This window comes from Anopheles arabiensis, chromosome 2 (genome assembly GCF_016920715.1).
Source record: "Anopheles arabiensis isolate DONGOLA chromosome 2, AaraD3, whole genome shotgun sequence".
In the NCBI taxonomy this organism is placed as follows: domain Eukaryota; kingdom Metazoa; phylum Arthropoda; class Insecta; order Diptera; family Culicidae; genus Anopheles; species Anopheles arabiensis.
In genome coordinates this window covers 48,405,906-48,428,696 of record NC_053517.1, presented here as the reverse complement: position 1 = coordinate 48,428,696, position 22,791 = coordinate 48,405,906, and the positions used below count along the sequence as shown (strand labels likewise).

The 22,791-nt window shown below is 43.1% G+C and overlaps 2 protein-coding genes across 11 annotated transcripts in view; one reads left to right on the top strand and one right to left on the bottom strand.

Annotated features, from left to right (window-relative positions):
• Window positions 1-1,286: 1,286 nt before the first annotated feature.
• On the top strand, window positions 1,287-3,265 carry LOC120896266 (golgin subfamily A member 7). The gene is made up of 3 exons (XM_040300257.1): window positions 1,287-1,722; window positions 1,799-1,951; window positions 2,020-3,265. Exons 1-3 carry the CDS (start codon window positions 1,582-1,584, stop codon window positions 2,158-2,160), a joined length of 435 nt encoding a protein of 144 aa, XP_040156191.1. The 5' UTR covers window positions 1,287-1,581; the 3' UTR covers window positions 2,161-3,265.
• A 3,528-nt stretch (window positions 3,266-6,793) lies between these two features.
• The window catches only part of LOC120893912 (cGMP-specific 3',5'-cyclic phosphodiesterase), a 53,291-nt gene continuing 37,293 nt past the window's right edge, over window positions 6,794-22,791 (bottom strand). For all 10 annotated transcript variants that reach the window (XM_040296126.1, XM_040296130.1, XM_040296133.1 and 7 more), the window contains 9 exons: window positions 22,636-22,737; window positions 21,855-22,205; window positions 21,514-21,757; window positions 18,709-18,800; window positions 17,697-18,020; window positions 15,047-15,200; window positions 14,711-14,870; window positions 9,978-10,198; window positions 6,794-9,893 (listed from right to left, as the gene is read on the bottom strand). In XM_040296126.1, coding sequence (XP_040152060.1) covers window positions 9,409-9,893; window positions 9,978-10,198; window positions 14,711-14,870; window positions 15,047-15,200; window positions 17,697-18,020; window positions 18,709-18,800; window positions 21,514-21,757; window positions 21,855-22,205; window positions 22,636-22,737 — 2,133 coding nt within the window. In that variant the 3' untranslated portion in view covers window positions 6,794-9,408. The remainder of the gene's footprint in view (window positions 9,894-9,977; window positions 10,199-14,710; window positions 14,871-15,046; window positions 15,201-17,696; window positions 18,021-18,708; window positions 18,801-21,513; window positions 21,758-21,854; window positions 22,206-22,635; window positions 22,738-22,791) is intronic.

Genomic DNA, 22,791 nt, shown 5'->3' with positions numbered 1-22,791 from the left:
CGTTGGCAGCTGTTGCGATATAGTTCGATAGTACATAGTGTATATCAGCCGTATTTTTCTACAGCTGTATTTTTTTCTGATGATGAAAAAGAATTGTTGGAGTTGCACCAAGTAATTATTTTAGGTGAAATAATTGATTAGTCTTTAACTTTCAACTGGAGTTTCTGCAGCTCTGTGTGAAATTTCAACTCACATTTATTTTCTCTGACAAAAAATGTATTGGTTTATTGATTGGCATTAATTTTAATGTAAATTTAAAAAATGACAAAAAATATTAATTTATTTTATTTCTTCTTCTTTAGCTCAACAACCGTTGTCGGTCAAGGCCTGCCTGTACCACTTGTGGGCTTGGCTTTCAGTGACTAATTGATTTCCCCTCATAGCAGGATAGTCAGTCCTACGTATGGCGGCACGGTCCATTTGGGGATTGAACCCATGACGGGCATGTTGTTAAGTCGTACGAGTTGACGACTGTACGAGACCGGCATTTATTTTATTTTATTTAATGTTTTCAAAATCAGATCAATCACTCATGTGCGTAAATATTTTTCTATCTATTTTTGTATTTTATTTTTTAAATTGTGATTTATTTTTCTAGTGTAAGTGATATGGATATCGCTATAGATACGGATTAGCAAAAAAATTGTTATATTTAGGATATGAAACATTTCTTTGCTAACAAAACAAAAAAAAGTAAATAAAAATACTTTACAGCTTGATTATTATTATGCTCCAGATCATCACGGGTACAGTTTTTTTTAATTATAATTCGTATTCGGTTCTTTATTTGTGAAGTGTTCATAGATCAGTGAAAAGTAAATTGGACCGTTGCTAAAAAAAATGTAAACTCGAATAGTTTCTTAAAAAGAAACACTGGAAAAAAATGCTACAAATTTTCCAGTTGGAATTTTTTATCGATGTATCTAACGGGCTTTTTCACCTAATTCAAATATTTTCGAGTTCAAACTGTCATCCGTTTCGTCGATTATTGCTCACAGTATCTATCTGTCCTTTTTCTTCATTTAGGTAGATATTCTGGATATTGCACTACGGGCAAATCCAATTGGTTTGGCCTAGTTTGTGTGCTAAACAAAAATGCATCTGCCAATTTATAATTAATTCCATTACAGCCAATCACATTGTACAACATTTTTTTCTTTCTTGCATTATAATTTTTTCAATTAAATTGTGAAAATTTGGTAGCGCAAACTTTTGTTTTGAGACTATGGGAGCATGCTACTATGGTCATAATATTTATATTCTCATGACAGTTGTCAAATATGACAACACGAAGACGAGAAAAAATAAAGAACGAAAAAAATCGAAAACATTATCATTTCGGTGGCAGAAATTTGATACTTTTTGCAACTTTTCCTCGACCGTACGGCTCAGCGCTGTTCTATATTGCCACTGCTAAATGTGTTAGCTAATTCGCTACACGGAAATCTACGTCGAGTGGTGACTGTGCAAGATTGTGTGCTGCATTTTGCGTACGTTCATGTAAACGACACAAAGGGAGAGCGTTCAGCAAAAACAACACAACGGGGGCACTAGCAACTAACCCGCGAGCTAGCATCCGCTATGGCCAATGTACGAATGTCCCAGCCGGGCACACCGGCCACCACCCAGCCAAACTACATGAAAGTATTCATCCAACGGGATTACAGCGAAGGCACGTCGGTAAAGTTCCAGAACCGTTTCCCCCCGGAGTTGGAGAGTAGGGTAAGACTGGTTGGAGTGTTGTTGATACCTGAACCTCTCAGCATGGCTCATTTGGCGCTGACGCTTTTCCTTGCAGATCGATAGACACACTTTCGAGAGCACCATGAACAAACTGAACGAATATTTCGCGGAGGCGGAGAAAGGCTCCTGCAGCACGTACTGCGAGGGCTGTCTGGCCTGTATCACGGCGTACTTGATCTACATTTGCACGGAAACGCACTACGAAAAGGTGAGCAACGGCGATGACGACTCGTTCGCAGTGTCTGTGTAAACGTTGGGTTAATGTTCCACTTGCAGTGTCTCCGGAAGGTGTCGAAATATATTGCGATGCAGAACGAGCGGGTGTACAATCCAAAGGGACTACAGATCACGGACCCAGTGTATCGCGGGCTGCGCGTAATAGAAATTTCCATACTGGACCGGCCGGGGCGTACGTGACTGCCGCTGTCCCATTCAACGGAGGAGTTTTTCATGTAGGAAGCTGTCGCCCATGCGTAGCCCAACGTGTCCTCCGGCGAATAAGCAGGAAACGCAGCATTAGCGTGCAGCAATCGTATGGAAACTTAAAGATAAAACAAAACTTCCAATCGACGATACAGTGCGGGGCGGGACAGTGTACCCTTGCGGTATGCAATCCAGGACTTCCCCTCATCGGTAGGACCGCGACAGGACAGACACGCCAGACACAAGGACACGTATACGCAAAACGAACACATATTTCAGGTACGACTTCTTCGACTGCCCCATAGAGACACATTATTCCTGTAGAGAACGTCTACGAACTAGACAACGATACGCTCGAGAAGATTTTCTGTGCTCAGCGTCAGCGGGACGAACATGAACATGTTGAATATATTTAAAAGTAGTGAACCTTTTTATCGTATCCAAAATATCGCCAACGCGGTCAGCGCTATTCCCCTTTTGCACGATGATCCGCACTGATCGGCGCTGATGTGCACTGATCGGGAGCCGTCGGTTGTTTGAAAGGCATTAGATGTGCAATCGACGTCGAAAGACGATTTGCTCCAACGATTAGCGATATCATCACAAGCATTCCTACTCCAACACAGGCCCCTCTCACCTTTCTAATGTATAGTAAGCCAGAACAATGGAGAGTGAACTGCGGGATGGGATGTGCATAACGACAAAAGTGCTCTCTCTTTCTGTATCTATCTATCTACCAATTTTACTTCATCAATTTTTCGCCACACCTTGGAAACACACGAGGGCCAACACCTGAACGACCGACAACGTTGGGCGAAGGCAATCGTCCGGGCACTAAAACATAACGAATGGCTGCAGCTGTACCCGGTAGTGTATTGACAAGCGATTATTTTTAATATGTTAGTTCGTTCCGTTTAGGGTGATCCCGTTTCTTGAACTGTTTTGCATCACCGACATCTCATGCACTGGTGTCGATGATGGTGGGATAGATCGGTGAGTGAAAGAACGAGTGCAACGTTAAATAGTGGGATGCATTTGTGCGGGAGCTAATAATAAATGAGACGAAAGAGATGGTTCTATATTTATCTGTAAATAACAACCCAACTTGATTAATTAGTGTCTACTGATTGAGAAAAGCATCGTTGGAAAGTTTACTGTCAAATGATTGTTTAAATTGCTTTAATTTTAGTAATTGTTTTAATTCTAAGCCTTTAATCTTCTTTTGATATTCATATTTTAAATATACTACTAGTCATCAACCATAGCTAGGTTAAGGAAAATTCAAATCATCACCCTTCCATCTTTCACGCAGGCAAACAGATGATCTATCGTGCGCTTAGTTAAAAGTTAAAAAATACTTGGTGTATTCTGTTTCTATGAGATATGGCAATTACAGTGTAGCGCCGTTTATCCGGGCTCATGGGGACTTGAGTTCGCCCGTTTTTTTTTCAAATAACCTGCTCAGAACGCAATGACACCTTTGCATTGAACTGTCATTTCTCAACAGCACGGATAAACGGACAGCCGGCTAATAGGTATCTGGATAAACGGCGCTCCACTGTATGTACAAAAAGGCAATTGGATATGTCCCAGTTTCGTTCTCCCATTTATACTACTACCATAAGCTTGTAACAGCTTACAGCTCCATACAAGCTAGCAACACAAAATAGATGTTGGTTGTAAGGAGTCCTAAGATGTACAAAAAAAAACTCTACAGTTCAGCGATGGCCACAACCATTATGATACCTACAAGCTTAGACTTGTTCGGATAGGAGTCAAATAGAATAGTCCATATCTTCCTTCAGAATGGGCCTCGGATTACTTCCCCGGTTTAAGATCAAGGATTAATTGACATTATTAATTTTTTTTATTATTTTCTTCCTTAAATATATATTTACATGTTTTTTTTAAATATTTCAATCGCTTCTAGATGAGTGGCCATTTAAAAACGGGGTTTCCAAGCAAACTGCGGCTCGCGAACCAACTGATGCCATGGCTGGCACGGTCAACAATTATTCTCCAGGATGCTTGGTCCCTGGCTGTAGCATCTCATCCATGCAGACACCCGAACTCCAACTGATCTTGCTTCACCTGGTCCAGCCATCGAGTTCACTGTGCTCCCCTTGCGCCTTATGCCGAACTGGGGATCACTGTCGAACACCTTCTTGGTGGGGCATGAGTCCGGCATCCTCATGCCCCAGTCATCGCATCCTGCCAGCCTTCACCGTCAGGATGCTTGGTTCGCCGTACAACTCAGCAAGCTCGTGGTTCGTCCTTCTCCTCCAAACTCGATAATGTGCGATATATCTCATATTTCGTGCGGTCTCGAAGTCTTTTGGTTTTCAGCAGTCGGTGAAGCCCATCGTATGCACGTCTTGCCGATGTCACCTGCGAAGCCAAGAAAATGGAGAAACCGGTAGAGCATTGTGCCACGGATGTCGTTGTCTCACCCCGCGCTTCGAATGACACCTTCCAGGGCAATGTTGAAGAGCAGACAGGAGAGTCCGTCACCTAGCCTCAGACCTTTGTGAGATTCGATCGATTCCGACGTCAAGTTCGACACTCTCACCTTGCACTGCACCCCGTTCATGGTGGCCTCTAACAGTCGGATCAACTCTTTTTTCCATAGTTCATTCCGGTCTATGGTGTCTATGGAATAAACTATGGAAAAAAGAGTGGATCCGGCTGTTAGAGGCCACCATGAACAGGGCTGCAGTGCAAGGTGAGAGTGTCGAACTTGACGTCGGAATCGTTCGAATCTCACAGAGGTCTGAGACAAGGTGATGGACTCTCCTGTCTGCTCTTTTACATCGCTCTGGAAGATGTCATTCGGCACGATCCTCTACCGGTCTCTCCAATTTCTTGGCTTTGTGGATGACATCGACATCATCGGCAAGACAACAGCGAAGGTGTGTGAGGCGTACACCCGACTCAAACGCGATGCAGCAAGAATTGGATTGAGAATCAATGCGACGAAGGCGAAGTACCTGCTTGCCGGTGACTCAGACCATCTGGGAAGCAGTGTATTGATTGACGGCGACAATCTCGAGGTAATAAAGGAGTTTTGCTATCTTGGGACGGTCGTTACTTCGGACAACGACATCAGCAGCGAAATCCGGAGACGCATTGTTCAGGGGAATCGGGCATACGATGGGCTTCACCGACTGCTGAGATCCAGAAGACTTGAAGCCCGCACGAAATGTGAGATATATCGCACATTGATTTGCCCGGTAGTCCTCTATGGACACGAGTCCTGGACCACCCGAGCAGAGGATGCAAACGCTCTGGGCGTGTTTGAGCGACGCATCCTCCGGACCATCTTTGGCGGTGTGTTCGAGTATGGAGCGTGGAGGAGAAGAATGAACCACGAGCTTGCTGAGCTGTACGGCGAACCGAGCATCCTGACGGTGGCAAAGGCTGGCAGAATACGATGGCTGGGGCATGGCATGAGGATGCCGGACTCATGCCCCACCAAGAAGGTGTTCGACAGCGATCTCAAGTTCGGCATAAGGCGCAGGGGAGCACAGCGAACTCGATGGCTCGACCAGGTGAAGCAAGATCAGTTGGAGTTCGGGTGTCTGCATGGATGGGAGGCTGCAGGCAGGGACCAAGCATCCTGGAGAATAATTGTTGACTGGGCCATGTCACATCGACGTGCTTGACACATTGACCACGCGGCCTAAAATGTTACATAAAAAAATATCCGTGGGTTCAGATGTACTCAAATGTAACACCAGAAAAGTTACAGCAAGGGTCAGAAAAATTTGTTCCAATTTTTACTTTAATCCAATGGTTTATTAGATAGTTTTCTAACCACGCTTAACAATTTGAGTGTGCACCATATTTTAATAATTTTGCGAGCAATAAGTAGGGCTTGACCCTGTCCACCTTCGATGTTCCTTCTCATTTTTCGCAACAAAATTGTTACAATAGATCTTTTGCATCATGTTAGAACAGAAAATGGCGATGGGACACAGCTGTGATGTTGGACCGGATCGCGGACTAGAGTGTCATATCAAAACTCTGCCAAAATTCTCCTTAAATAATCGCATTGAGTTTTGGCGTCATTGTCAGCTTCAGCGAAGTTAGTGAACGCGATTTCTGATTCTTGATATGTTTGGTCATGTTTCCCAGGTACTATTTCACTGTTGGGCCGATTGCATCGACCTCCCGACCAAGCGAACGGAGCGATGTAGCGACTTTTCCCTCGGTCTTCATTTTCAACAACATTTGGAGCTCCTTGTCGCTTTGGGACGCCGGCTATTCGGAACTGGTCTATCTTTCGATGCTCTGATTCTTGTCTAATAATGCCAAGATATTACAGATCCCAGAACAGTTGTTCTTTGATCGGTCATTTTTTGGCGATCACGGTTAAAGTTAGACGGATGTGATTTGTTTTTATTTTGGTCCAATCGTTAAATTTTACGACTTTAACAACATGCCCGTCATGGGTTCAAGCCCCGAATGAACCGTGCTCCTATACGTAGGACTGATTATCATGCCATGGGTAAGCTCACGTGTAGTTCAGGCAGGCCTTGACCGACAACGGTTGTTGTGCCAGAGAAGAGAAAGAGTTTTTATATAAAATATGTTCGGATGTTTTGAAATAAAATAAATCTCCCCCATATTATTCAGTGCTTACAATATTTCTTCTTCTCTCTTTCGCTCCATTGCTCTTGCCTTTCGCCGATAGGAGTGTTTCGTACCCTTTCGTACGCTCTTGTCTCCATGCATGGACTGAAGTTTGCTGCATCACAAAAAAGTATATCGATATATAATCACAAAAATGTTTCTAACCATCAAAGACACGGTATTTGTTTTTTTGTTTTGTTTTTGTTCTTTTAGCAGCTAATTATTACTGGAACATGCAAAGTGTACTATTTTCCGCGCATTTAATAATTACTGATTTGTTTAGCATGCCGTTTCATACGGTTTAGATTGATTTTTCTATCAGCACCATCATCTGCTAAGCCAGCTGAAAAACTTTCTAACAAACCATCTTTGGGAGGGTAGCAACATGTTTTTTTCTTTCTTGCTACTAACATGTTTGATGCTTTCGGCATGCCTGTATTTTTTTACTAAGAAGATCCTAGATCAACTATACAATTGCTTCAAAACGTCTCCAAATTTCAGTCGCAACGATACATGGTGGATTGTTTTATAATTTGCAGGAGCGATCAAGCGACAAAGAACAATAGATGCTTTGGATTCACCATTTAACGTACACTTTAACCTTGTTCTTCTTAACAGTCATGCTCCAAACTTCACATTCATATCTCCCACACAATGGATTGAATTATTTCGCGTGTAGAAAACCCAACTACTAGCACAATGCGTTTAAAAAAGCTCTACTAAAATCAGTAGCACTCGCGTAAAAGAGCACAACCGAGCATTTAAACCTGAAATGTACAACAGATCATCCGAACAATGCGAACAAAAACGAGAAAAGTAAAATGGTAAACTAAGAAATACTAACAAAAGCATCACCAACCACCTTGCTGGTTCGTCCTTTCGTTCCTCTCTTAGCATAAAATGCTTTCAACCTTACGACGAGAAAGCGCAACAACTGCAAACAAAACAATAGCACCAGTGCATAAAGCGCGATGTGCGGAGCTAGTAGTATTGCTAGGGGAAACAAGAGCTTGTGTCATTCCACTAGGTGGGACTGCATTAAAGGACGATTGTTGGCTGCACGGGGTGTCGCTACGCTGCCCGTCTCCCCACATCACATTCTTATCGGCAAGCTTTCATCAGCGTAACGATTCCATGCAACGAGCTTTTCCAACTTACAAGCCAGCGATAATCGCACCATCACTTGCCGGTCTGGTCCTGCGACGGTTTTCCACCTTTGCAGTGGTACACTTTCCCGTCCAGTGCTTTGTATGGACAATGTTTTGTTCTACCATTTTGGAGTTTGTCTCTTTCGCGGCTCACAGCAAACTACACCGACTTTTGCTTTGGTTTCAATGTACTCTAACATCTATCTGCTATGGTCTGTTGTAGCTTAACGAATAACAACGCAAAACGATCTCTCTCTCTCTCTCTCTCTCTCTCTCTCTCTGTCTCAATTTTCACACAGAAACCCACAACAACCGGTAGAGAAGCTGCAGGGAAAAAGGGAACCACAGTCACATTCGTGTTGCCACAGCAACCACAATCACTAATACACCGACAAAAATTCGGTACACCAAGGATGTGGTAAGCTTTTTTTCTCTATCTCTCTTTCTGTACTTATCATTCTCTCTCTCTTTCTTTCTCTCTCTCACACACACTTATACTGAGTGCTTAATATCTACGAAATCATGGCATGCTAGAAACGACCACTAATGACTAGGACTTTCGTTCTGCCACCAGAACCTGTCAGACCGAAAACCGCTGGCTCGGTTCATTTGTATGTTTGTTTCAGATGGGAGAGAGGGAGGAGGGGGATTGTTTTTGCATTCTCTGACCCGGGATTCAACATGCAACACAGTGCAACAGACACTCACACACGGATACTAACACCAATTGGTTTCTGTGGGAGGTTGGGTTGTGTGAATGTTTTTTTTTTTCTTCAATTTTTTCACGTCACATTCTCTTTCCTGTTCTCATTTGCATAACAAGTAAGGACAGGAACAAATTTACTGTCCTACCGTTGCCTGGTGGTGTTATGTATGGTAAGTTTCCTAAATTGACCATTAGATGTATCCTATCCGGTTGGGCCGGCTGGGGAAGCTCTCCTTGTCCTTCCTTTGCAAACCACTCCCAGACATGTCCACCGCCCTTACACTCTTTGGGATTTTCTTTTGAGCATATTTATAACTACAGCGTAACTATTACAAATTTCACACTAGGAAAAACTAGGACTAAGAACCAACATTGAACTAACAGCCTTGTGTCCAAACAGCCCCGCATCAACAGGGTTGTTCGAAAATTTGTATGGTGTATGCTAAAACAGCGTGACCAAAAAGCGATCCGATTATTCGTTTTACCTCCTCTCCAGTCACTTCCCCTTTCCAGATTCCCATGACTGGTCCGCTGGTTTACGGAATGTGTTTTTTTTTCTTCGCTACAACACGAAAAACAACGCTACAATACGGTCAAGTCCGGGAGGACGGCGTCTGAGCTAAATGGCTTACGTCTTCACCGTTGCGGCTCTCTCACACACACAAACACACATACGCTCTAGACGGCGTTCTCCCTGTCGGCGGCTGATCCACTGCCACTGCCGGCATCATCCGACGAGTCGGTGTAAAACTTGGGTCACAACAGCATGCACAGCTTGGAGCGCTTCTTGACCGGCTTGGTGGGATGCTTTGGTGGCTGTGTCGCCGGTCCGTCCTGCACCGGTGTCGGAGGCATCCCGCTGGCCGGTGTCACCGGGACAGAGTGCGACATCGCTTGTTCGTGGTGCTGATCGGTGCCGTGATCCTTAGTCTCCAGTCCAGCCGCCACCACAGGGTGATCGCCACCGACCGGTGTTGGCATGCCGTCGTCCGTGCCGCTCTTGGTACTGCCGGGCTGGGAAACAATCGACGATGGTCGCTCGCTACCGGTGGCCGGCGCATTGTGGTGCACCGATTTGGAGAGCTTGTTGCGGACGGCCTTCCCAAGCGCACCCGTCTTGCGCAGGCTGCTGAAGCGTGGCTTCCGCTCGTGCACGGGCGTCGTTTCGGTTTTGTCTTCCGGGTGGGCACAGTTGAGCGTCGTTACCGTGAACTCGATGTCGGCTAACGGTTCTTTTCCAGCTTGAAGTTGAAAAAAAAGAGCGCAGAAAGAGGTTAAAATAATATACCAACCCAACACACCCACAAGCTGTCAAAGAAACTCACCGGCAAACTCCTCCACCGGTTTGTCGATCGTGTCGTGATCGATCCAGGTCAGCCCCATCTCCACCTTCTCGGCCAGATCGTGCCAGTGCTGTCGGTTGTCCATCGTACCCTCGTACAGTGGGCTGATCCAGGGGAACGCTTCCGTCAGCACCTTGTACAGCGGCAGACAGATGACGTCAATGAATCCGACCTGCATCTTGGGCAGCTCGTCCTTGCGCTCGCTGTGGGAAACACAATGAGATGAAATGGTAAGCCCGGCACCACAAACAAACCACACACGCACACACAAACAAGGCACAGAAAACGGAAAAGCTTGGAGGAATAAATAGCAACACGAATCAGCGACGGCATCGGCCGCCCAGCGTTACGCACGTCATGGTGATGGATTTTATGATCGCTCCGTACTGGCGTTCGCATCACCCCTGCAGGGTACGGCGTATCGATAACGCTATCGTAATGCAGCCCACTCCACATGTCCTTCCCTTCTCCTCCCCACAATCCCCAGGACGTGGTGAGCATGGTCACGGGCCGCGGCTCAGGGATAAATTATCTTCCGGCGACTCCCGGCAGTTAATTAAAGTTATGTGCCCGCTGGGACGACACGGGCGGCACGGTTTCGCACGCTTTCGGCCGTTACCCGGCATCTTCGGGGCACCGTTAATATTTTACGTGCTTCGGCAAGATTCAGCCGGACTCCGGGTACGATTGGCCGCAGCGTGGTGACGGTGGGTGCTCCGGATGCTGCGCGTAATTTGGTTACGTTCCGCGTAGAGCTCCCAATCAATTGGCACCAACCGTACCGTGCCGCATGGATTATCAGCTGGAGGGGCAATGGCAAAAGGGAATAGGACTCATCGGCCTGCTGTAATAAGCCCGTTTACGATTGATGGGAAGTGTAGGAGGGAGTTGATTTACTCGAGACAAACTATTTTCGGAGTGGGAAGCTGTAGGCTTGAAGACAGCACGGTGATTGTTGCTTTGGAAATAAAATATTCCCAGGGGTCTAATAATGTTTTGCGGTGGTCTATCAACTTTCTACTCCTTAAAACATCTGAGCAACATGATTAAGCACAACATTTTGTTTTCTATAAGAGTTTTACACTTCTTTCTTTACATCCTGTTCCATGTTATTGGTATGCATAGGTCGTGTGGAAAATATTTTTGTCTTAACTTATCTCTTAAACGAGCTTCTCTTGTAAGATTACAAGTTTTGTTTCGATTGCCAATGATTATCGCTACCAATCAACCAATAAACTGAACCATACGGTTTTATGCATATCACTAACAACATCAGTATCAGTGATAATAAGAGCTCAGTAGCAAGAATGCCCAAACAAGCAATATATTTAAAATTTGGGTTGTAATTTAAAAAAACAGTTCCTTGAGCAATTGATTTTTAAATTACACATGAATCAATATTAGTTTTAAATGAAACCTCCTAAATTGCCTTTATTGTAAACCTCAACAGCATCAACAACGAGCAAACGACAGAAATATAATAAAGAGACAGTGAAATAAAAATTTAAATTTAAATAAGAAATTCTTAACATGTTTTTGCACGATAGTCGACCTTTGTCAGCTAACCTTTGCAAACCTAAATATTGTTATTTTTATGTGCAAATTATCGATTAAGTGTGTTTATGTCCAAATCACTACTACTCAGTTGATTCTGCTATTTTTATTCGATTTGAGCGATACGCAATAACTCATCTAAGGAAGTATTTTGATCAGCCATATCAAACAAAAACTTGCATGACTTTAACACTAGGTTCATGGAACCCGTCAATTTGACGGAATTTAAACTTTGAAATGAAATACTAAAAATACACTTTGTTTAATCTTGATTTTTACTTTTCGTAAATGTATCATGAATTTGTTAATCATACTATGAGTTTGTAGCATAAGTTTTATTTTCATCCATAAATTTTGAGATACATATGAGGTATGCCTATCTTTACGGAACCAGTCAAATTGACGGATGGGTTGATTACATTTAGTTTATTTAGTTAAGTTGTGACATTTTTCAAAAAGAAAAGAGAGAAATATAAACCACTTATTTTATTTAAAATAAATCTTGATGAATTATTTAAATAAAGTGACCTCAAACGAAATGACTGATCAACTTATTTCTCAAATTTTTCGAAACTCCCGCCGACATCGGTCAAAATCTGGCATCGAAAAGATATCGGTGCATGTGTTCGGTAAAACAATAACGACTGTTACATTAAATTAGCAATGTGCAGACAATTTTTTTTGGAAACCAAAACATGTTAACCGATTCATAATTTTAATAAAATAGTTTTTTTTTCATAATTTTAACCAATCTAAATAAGTAATTTTATCCACCCGTCAAATTGACGTAGATCAGTAGAGATAGTTATTTATGTAAAAGACGCCCGTAAATCTAGTGTTAACTTATCAAGTTTACCTAGCCAAATCAATTATCGGTCGCCATAATTTTTGTTTCGGGCGACGTAAACCCTCAATTGGGCACTGTCAATTAGGTTTGTGAAGTATGAATCGGAATCGAATTGGAATCAGTTCCGAAATCGGAAATGGTTCCGGAATTGGCTCCAGAATCGAAATCGGCTCCGGAATCGGAATCGGCTCCATAATCGCAATCGGCTCCGGAATTTGCTACGGAATCATAATCGGTTCAGTAATCGCAATCGGTTCCGGAATCGGAATTGATTCTGGAATCGAAATGGGCTCTAGAATCTGAATTGGCACCGAAATAAGAATCGGCTTCGAAATCGGAGTCGGTTTCGTCTTCTCAATAAGAAGAGACGTTTGGATCCAATGATGCTACGTATTGATATCCACAAAGAATCAAAATTTAAATGTAAACATTCCATTCACATGGAAATTCCCGGACTGATTTCGCTTTTGAAACTTCTTATTTTAATTCAAGAACTGATTCTCATTCTGGAGCTAATTCCAATCCTGGAGTCAATTTTGATTCTGTAACTGAAACATATTGCGATTCCCAGGTCGATTCCCAGGAGCCGATTCTGATTCCGAAACCTATTCCAATTCCGGAATCGATTCCAAATTCAACTCCTGAATCGGCTCCTGAATCGGCTCGGGAGTCATCTCCGGAATCAACTCCGGAATCGGCTCCGAAATTTGCTCCGGAATCGGAATCAATCCCAGCATCAGAATCGGCTTCGAAATTGATTCCGAACACGGCATCGGAATCGGGAAGGTCCGTTTCCGAGCTCCCGCCACTAGTATCGAGCTATTGTGCTATGAAGCATGATGGATGTGATTTCTCTTTCCGTATTCTGTACTCCGTAATTATATAGTGCAAATAATTAAACAATTTAAAAAAAATCAATAGTAAGCGTTCGTTGAATGCTGTTAGTTAAAAATAATGGTTATTTAAAAAAAATTACAAGAGACAAATCAATAAGCGAAAATTTCTTATCTGCTCCCTTAAGTTTACTTTTATAAAGGTTTCATTTTAAATATAATCACTTATCCAAACAATAATCAAAAGTTGACGATACCTTTAGAGAAGTTGGATTAATGTTGAAATAATATCTTACTTACTCTTTACTTATATTCTTGCTTTTAAAAATACCATTATCTACCGTTTAGCATTTTTTTCCTGTTTTTTTTTGTTTAGAGAATTGACAGTAAATAGCTGAAATCATGTCAATACTTTATATAAAACCACACGCCAAACTAGTAAAATATTTAATTGGGTATGAATTTTTAGCTTTCCGGGATGAAATATCAAGGGAAGCAAGATAAGGAAACAAATCTTTTGGAACTGTATAAAATACACTATAAAAATACACCTCTATAATTAGACATGTTTATCTTATGCTGATTCGATATTAGGAAAAAGTAATAAGGTGTATTCCCGTACCTTCTCAAGTAGCTAGTTATACTAGTAGTAGCTAGTAGGGAGTTGACCATATGAATACTGGATAACTCAATATGACAGCTGTTAAGGTAAAAGATACTAGTAGTAATTCAGATACAGTATTCCTACTCTTTTTATTTTTATTTTATTTATTATTATTTTATTAAGTTCGTCTTTCAAAACTGGTCAACTGAGAGAAAAAAATCGTGTTTACAAAACTGATACGTGTTCTCTTAAACTCTTCTGATGTCCAAAGTATTACTAAAAGTACCCAGTAAACTTCATTCAGCACTCAACGAACTGAATTCTGTCGGTACACAAAACATCAATTTCATCCTTACATCAGTCGGTCACACGTTCATCAGTTACACCACTAAGAGGCATTTTTAGGTTGGCAACTCCATCAGCTGAAAGTTACGTAGAGAGGATAAGAAAGGCTTATTTTTCAATTACCGTCTAAGCCCTGCAGCGATGTTCCAAAAATTTGGCGCTACTCTGCGGGGGGAGAGTGCGACTGTTTTGTAATTGAAAGCTCCCCAACTGACAGAGGGCTCGAGGTTTCCGAGAACAATGATAAAAATAACCGCCAGCACAAAACACATCAACACTGTGCGTCAAACCCGATGCTCGATGGGGAGGAAAATTGAACGCTTGCATTACTAACACCGTGCTTTGATTTGCGAAAGCGAAAACTGTTTCATTAGCTTGGATTATTGGTCATATTTTATCATATCCGCTTCTGCCGTGATCGAGCGAACGTCGCTGTGGGGGATTTTACCGCAAGTAACAGCATTAACCCTTCGCCAAAATTGAAAGCAAAACACAACCGCAACGCAATCGTATAATGAAATAAACAAATTACCGATCCATCATCGCCACGGGTTGCTGATTGAGCTGTAGCTTCTCCAGATCGCCTTGGTCGAAAAACTCGTCCGCCACTAATTTGGCCACCCGGTGCTGAACCTCCCACGGTTTCGCAATGGCGCTCACATCGCATGCCGTCATCATCATGCCGCACAGGACTAAGTTCAGGGTGCATTATGGTTGGAAGAGAGAGAAATAGAGGGATTGATGGGAGAATACAGTGTGTAGAAGGGTAGTAAAAACATATGCATTATTAGTATGGCAGGTCAAATGGAAAACTCTCTTAAAGCTAATATGCACCATAAAAGACAGCGAAGGACACCATTCTACTCACTTTCTTTTTTCTCCTCGCTCTGCCAGTCGAACTCGCCGTTCTCGATCAGCTCCAGGAACTGGTTGCGCTTCTTGAAGTACATCGCCAAATCCGTCGACAGGATGGCCGTCTCGACGACTTTCATCACCGTGCGAAAGTCTTCCGGGGACAGTGCCTGCCATGGAACATTCAAAACAAACATGCTCCATTACTGCATCTGTTTTAGTTTTTTCTTGGCGTAGAGAATCGATTCCATTCCTGGGGACTGTTAAACGCGGACCACTTACAACGGTTGTACACTACCCTAGTGGTTAGTTGAAACATTAAAATAGGTCGTAAAGGGTTTCGTTTGATCTATCACTTAAAGGCTTGCCAGGGTTCGGCTCGTCTAAGCGTAAAGCGATCGTGCGTAGTTGCTGGGTTGAATAATTAAAAGCATTTCCTGCATTGCGGTCTATTGACAGGCCTACCTGCGTAATTCTATCGAACGAGTACAACACAAACCGGTGTGAAAAGTACTCATTAGGGGTAGCTCTACTATAAGCTAGGTGCTAGACGTTCTTTTGCTTTTTAATTTTATTATTGGACCCATCGTTGCCATGATAAAGGCAAGATACATTTACAAAAGCAGAGACTATGGCACATGGAGTAGAGTGTGAAAAGATTCGCTAGAAAAATCGCAATTTCACACGCTCAACAAAGAACAAAGGATGCAAAAGAGCCGTATTTTTTTTTGTTATAAAATGGCGTAACCCAGACACATAGAAAGAGAATGCGTTAAAAAGAATGTGTGAAACTTCACTCAGTCACACATGCACCATGTCACCGTTTCACCTTCGCCAGTTATAAAGCATGAAACATTTGATAGTGTTTTGAACGTTACAACAGCTTTAAGCGGCGTTATTGCTTTACTTTTTATTTTCATTGCTTTTTGCTAGCCATTCTGTTTTTGTTTTTGAGGAAAAGTAAAAGAAAAATCAATTCATTCTTTTGTACTTCACAGTAATCTACAGTGTACCTTTCCATTGTTCTTTCCATCCGTTCACAATCATGCTTATTGCCGAAATCATAAATTAATGGAAAACACAAAGCAACTCCTGGCGTCATAACCCATCACTTTAAGCAAAGGGTTTCGTTAAAACTGGCCAAAATAACTAAAACCTGTTATCATCAAGGGAAGAACCAATTCCGCTACAGAAGACAACAGCTTACTGGAGTCAGCTTATGAAGCTAAAGCAAGAGAATTTAGTTCGCCAGGAAAAAACGATTGCAATCATAATTTTGCAAGAAAGATAGCACTAAACATATGCCATAGCTAGGGAACAGACACGGAGCAGACTGGGGTTTTTGGAATATATGAATGTGGCATTTCCATTTTGCCATCGTATATATCTGCAATTTTATGATCCACCCTCCGGAAGGTTCGTTTTCGTCGTGGCAAATGTTGAGCGAGAGAATGAGACTACAACAGACAGGCAAACGATTTCTTATTCCTTCATTTTTAACCCCTCCGTATGAGGTCTGGGGCGTATAGGTCGACTAGCATACTACACATATACGTCTCAACGATCGGTAACGAAGCTGTTCCGATGGAATGCGTTCTCGTTCCGCCCCAGTACCAATATTCTGTCACCAATTTCAAACGAATTATATCGATTTTTGATGTGTTTAACCATCCTGCTTCCGTATTCATGAGTTTTTTTTTGCGCATGAGAAAAGCAAGCAAAACAGCAGTTGGTGCGGGATGGTGTTTCGTAACAACAAAAATTAAAAACCTACTATGGGTGTAATAAACTGGAGCCATAATTTGCTTGCAAATTGTAGATAAGGAAAACAGGTTCCGGGTTGAACGATTCTGATCTAACGGGCAGGTACTTGACGGTATGATTCTAACCTCTTGTCGATTTGTTTCATAGTTGACATAAAATATGTTTTATGTTTCAATTTTATGATAAATTTAGAATTCAACACTGGACATTTTGTGACTTGCCAATTACAGCCTATAACAAATCGTAAACCCTTATTTGGATAATGTTTAAGTTGTTCATTCGCATTGTACGAAAAAGCTATATCAAATTGAATACAGTACAATCATAAGACTGCTAATTATTAAATTATAAATTATAAATAAGTAGCATTTAAGAATTCTAAAAATAATCAATGAATATGCACTCATATCACAAGAAAGAGGTTGGAGTGATAAATATCACATACTAAAAACGAACTATATTTAACTAATAATACAAGTAATTCGACTAATATCAACACTTCAATCAAAAGAAACCTACATCAATCATTATGGTCGATATGATATTCATACTTTCACTATTTACGATATAGACACAATTTGGTTCAACTTTACTTTGATACTTTGAGGATGCATTTTCAATCAATATGCAAAAAATGTATTGTTTTACAACTTGTACATTACACCAAGCTACATCCGGGCTCACTTTTTTTCCCAACCGGCTCCATTTGAATGACGCGGTAAGGCGAGCGAAAGAAAAGTCCCCAAAGCCTTCCTCTAATTGGAAAAACAAATTTCCAAACGTATTACGCACGTGCACACAACTGGACCGGAAAGAGATTTGACCAACAATGCAGAATCGATCCCATAGACGGACCAAATAGCCGTCCAGCCCCCCCCCCCGAACCAAACGGTACCACTCACCTGGAAAATGTTGTTACCCTCGGAATTTAGTATCATGACGCACTGATCGAAATGGTGATGCTCCATCGTGCTGGTCGTGTACAGGATGGCCAGCGGACTGTCGGTTTTCGATTGAAATGCGTTGTTCGTGCCCCGGTGGTCCAGATCGTGGCAGAGGCAGGCGACGAGCAGGCCGAGAATTTCCAGATCCGTCATGAAGCGTTCCATCTTGCCGGTTTTCATCATCGCAAACATGGTCTGGGCCACGTTCAGTGCGTGGCGCCAGTTGTGATACTTCACTGGACGGTAGTTCTTCCGCACGCTCAGTATCCAGCGGCACAGGACCTGCAACAACAGGGGCGCACAAAAACCACGTTACCATGTCACCGGTCGTATGTATGATAGAGTGTGTGTGTTTGTGCAAGGGCTTTTGAAATGGCCGGTACAAAGCTCGGGCTTCGTTCTGGATAGCGGCTCGTCAGCGATGGGTCGCACAGGATAGAATGTAATTAAAAAGGGAAAGTATGGGAAGGGCAAGCGCGTTTAGAGCATGTGCGCCTGGTTCGTTCACGTGACATTGTCCAGAGCCTTGATCTCGGGATAACGAATCGCCAAAAAAAAAACACTCCCTTGTCCCCTGCCCTTTTATTCCCATCTGTTCTAAGCGAAGATCCACTTTTCGGCGCTGCCCAAGCGAATGGAGATTTACGATGACTCTAATCAGCTTTCGAGCGAGGACGAAGTGGGCCGGACTTGCAATATCAAACCGTTTGGCCCAACCCATCCAACGAACTGACCAGTGTTTGTGCGTATGTGTGTGTGAGTGGCGAGCTCGCAAGCTCGTAATCGTATTTTACCGGGGCACATAAATTCATGCCCTCTACCTCATACGGGCGAAGCGCTTCGGCTCAAACGATTGGATTGTCTTGAGCCGATCGAAAAGGCATAAGAGAGGTGTGGAGAGTACAAAAAAAAAAAGAAAACACACGCACCCATCCACCCGGAGTTGGAACCCTATAAAACTGCCACTTACGTCGTAGGGAATGTGAAATTGCTGAACCAGATTGCATTGCAGAAACATCCGCACCGCTGCCCGGCATGTATCATCGTCGTCGAGATCGAAGTCTGTAAAGGCAGATTGAAAGCAAAAAAAATAGAGCGGTTAAAGAAAATAGTATGTGTTTTGCATACGTGTTTTTGTTTTAGTTTTTGTGATGATTGTTTTTGTTTCGCTGTAAATTATTTTATTTGAGCGAGATTGTCCAAGATCCAGGTTTTCTAAAAAGTTGTTTTTCTCGTCGCTGGGAACAAGAGCGATGATGTTTTATACAATTGAAGAGATCCTACTTTTTAACAAAAGACTTTTTTATATGTTTAATGTTTCATACACTGCTACAATTGTATACAAATCGAAGCACATTATTATAATTGAATATCAATCATCCATCCAACATTAATCCATCCAATAACCTTTCATTATATGTTCAAACACAAGCACACACATTCCAGGCAATTATCTGCTCAAACATAAAAAAACCCACTCTCATAATCCGAGATATTAACTGAATTATAGTACATCAGGGTTTCTGTCTAAAATTTTGTTATTATTCGCTCTTAGGTTTCAAAACAAACACCACCGTGAAGCACCAGAAGCATACCAAAAATGGTAAACCGTTTATTTTATTCGGTGTATTATTGTTCTTCTTTTATTATGGAACCTTTTCTATCAGAGCACCAGTTTTTTTTTCTAAATCTGCCTTGCAAGAAAACGGTTCCAAAATCTTTCCCTACTTCTTGTGGATTTAGTTTTATCGTTTAATAAATAATAATTATTCCTTTATGACTGTTACTTGCTATTAGTGCAGTCTAATAATAATAATTATTATAATAATCTCTCTTATTTCGTCTCTCTTTCTTTCTATATTTTTGTCTTTGAAGAGAGGTTTAATGAAGTTTAAATGATACAACAATAATATAGATACAATAAAAATAGCAAACAAAGACACTCTCAACGCACAGCGCTAAGCTATTCAGCATTTGATCCCTCACGCCCGAGGATATTAGGAAGATAAAACAATATATCATATCCACTGGAGCGGGCACTCGAAAAAATATATATTTATATGCGACGTGACAGTTGCTAAGCATCTGTTTGCCGGCAGTGCCGGCCCAGCAAGCGTGCCTGCATTTGGAAGCACTTGTTTTCACTTCTTTTTATGTTTCCTCTGGGTTGCCCAACGCCCCAACGCACTCTAGACGAAGTTCAAATTCCTGAGCCGGATCACACAAAGCCGTACAAAACACGTACGACATATACACACACACACACATTCGGAGGCGGAAATTCAAACTCACTCCCCTGCCCATCGTAAAGCATTGCTTCTTGAAACCACGCCGGGAATGAGCGATGCAAAAGCAAAACGAATCGACCCCACATCGGTGGGTGGTGGCTTGTACACGTCCTCCAAGCGATTCCCATAAAAAGCATGAGTGCAGGGTGTGAGATAGGAGCTCATGAAAAATTCAGCACCGCCTAGTTGCTTGATGAATGTGTGATCGTGATTAAATTCCCTTCATGCCATTCCGTGCGTGGTTCGCGAGTGAAAGATATTCTTCCGTCACTTGGAAGATTTGCCAACGGCTCCCGCAACAATCCTTTAGCATGGATCGGGTGGAAACACTCCGGCAATACGCTTGGCCAGCCCGGTATGGAAGCAACGATCAAAAGCACGAACGGTCGGTACGACCGATATCAAACGAGCCACTGGTAACCATATTCCAGCGGCGTGCTTGATAGCCGAACGGGGCCATACATCGAAAGGGAAACTAGCTCTAGCAAAACGAAAAAAAGGGAAACTAGAAGTCCTTTGCGATGGCGTTTTCCATTGGTTGTTCCATTAATTATGCCAACTTGCGCGAGAACAACGGCGAAGTACGGTAAGAGAACGGCCACGTAAAACGATGCGAACAGCATCGCTGATGATCTCGCGGAGATTGAACAGTAGAAGCATTGTAAGGACACGGCAGCAAACGAGGATATGTGCTTTTCCAATTAGCGTTGAATGTGGGCGCTAAAAATCCATTAGCCCCCGAGAGCTCAAAGAGCATTGATACCAGGCCGGGACACCATCAACCATACAATCCTGTTGCTACTGCTTGCAGGAAGTGCAAGGAAACAGGCACATACACTCGGCTTGGTTCGAGCCAACCCGGCAAGCTGAGCTATCAATCGACCCGCGTTCTGAGAAATCCGTTCATTTTCATTTAACGAACATTTAGTATTCCTTGTACACCCGACTCCCTCAGGTTGGTGGGTAGTGTGACGGTACCAAGACGGGACCGAAACTTATCTGAATAAAAGGCCAATGCTTCATTCTCCCCCAGGCCGATAACGATGACGCATCAAACGGTCGTTTGTAAGCTGAGCAGTGTGAGCCTGCCTTAAATGACCACTGACCGAAACAAACCATCTCGATTACGAGCGTCCATTCCCGCTCTATGCTTTCCGTGGTTGGCCCCTTCACAATTCCAACGCACCTGTGGCGCCCAAAAAGCGCCCGTTACAATCGCATAAAATATTAATTTACATCATTATGCGCTGCGGTGCCCAGAAGGGAACCGGGTGGTATGGTGTGGTTCGTAAATAAATCGGATTTCCTGTCCGCTTCGGGTCCTCCTCCGTGGCTCACTAATTTCTGCTCCTTGACCTCGTCTTAGAAAGTCGGTATTTGGGAACCAGCAATCCAATTAGTCGTGCTAGGGAAGACAAAAACGGCCAGCGTCCGTCGAAGCGTTGCGATTGCGTGGTGCTGGTGCTGGATTACGAAATCTTACTTACCGATGAACTTAAAACTATACAGCTTGTACTCCTCGGCCGATTGGATGGTATCGTTGACCAGCTTCAGCGTCTGATCCTGACTAGCGGTTGCATGGTACGACAAACACTCGAGGGCGACCTTCTGCTTGGCCATCAGCTTGCAGGCACTCTCGTACATCTGCGTATTGTGGATGCCGAGCCCGCAGAAGATGGCGAACGCCTCGAAGATGGAGATATCACAGTTGGTAAATTGTAGATCATTTTGCTGTTGGTTTGTAGAGGAGAGGTTGGATTGGTTAGGGCCAAGGTTAAGCTAGCCAGTGTCTATCGGTGGTTGTGTTTTTTGGCTCTGCCGAATGTACCTTATTAATTAGTTGAGCGACACCGATGACCGTCTTCTGACCGTTGATGATCGGCATGCACAGTATCGATTTAACACTGTGCGTCTCGTCGAAGCTGTCGGTCGTAGCGACCGTACCGTCCGCTGCCGGGGCCTGCTGTACGACCGTTTGCCGCTGGCAGATCGACTTATCCTTTAGCCACTCGAGCACGTCGCTAATGTTGAGCGTTTCGCCCGTCGCAGCCACATACTCCGCTATCTGGGCCAGCATGGAGCTGTTCAGGTCGCTCACGGACGGTCGCAGTATATTGGCCGATGATTGATGACTGCTGCCCAGCTCGAATATCATCGTGAACCGGGTCGAGATCGTGTTCTGGCGAGTACATTCAAGGAAAATAACAATCAACAACAACAACAAAACACGGTGAATCACGGTGAGAATCCGTTCAATCCCATCGTGCAGGGGATGTTGAAATTCATCATCTTTCTTCCATCTGCTTGAACGTTTCCATTTCATTTTCTTTTTCCTTGCCTGGTTGTTATTTTTTACAGCCGTTTGGAATTTTCGGTGCTTTTACTTTATTTCTGCTTTTTTCTCATTTTTATTTCAAACGAAGGCTCGCTGCCACTCGCTTGGTTTGATTGAGCCTTGATTGCAGCAGTGGAAAACACCCCCGATTTCGGACATCAATCGGGGTGAGCAAATAAATTTTAAATGGAAACGTTCTAGCGAAGCGAAACACAGTTGAAAGCGCAATGATGGAAATTGCGACGAGTATGGGAAGAAGGTCAAATGAACAAACCTGCTGCTGGAGCACATCCTCCACGTCCACGTTGTGGCTGGTGCGGCGCGAAACGGTTTGATGAGTTCTCTCCGGCCGTTCCAATATCCGCTCGAGATGGTTCTAGGGGTGGCATGAGGCAAGGGTTTCGTCCGTCATTTCGTTCGTTTCCATCAG

Coding starts and splice junctions, on each gene's coding strand:
- LOC120896266 (XM_040300257.1), top strand. CDS start 1,582: ATGGCCAATGTACGAATGTCCCAGCCGGGCACACCGGCCACCACCCAG. Junction 1,723..1,798: donor CCCCGGAGTTGGAGAGTAGG/GTAAGACTGGTT, acceptor TTTTCCTTGCAG/ATCGATAGACACACTTTCGA. Junction 1,952..2,019: donor CGGAAACGCACTACGAAAAG/GTGAGCAACGGC, acceptor TTCCACTTGCAG/TGTCTCCGGAAGGTGTCGAA.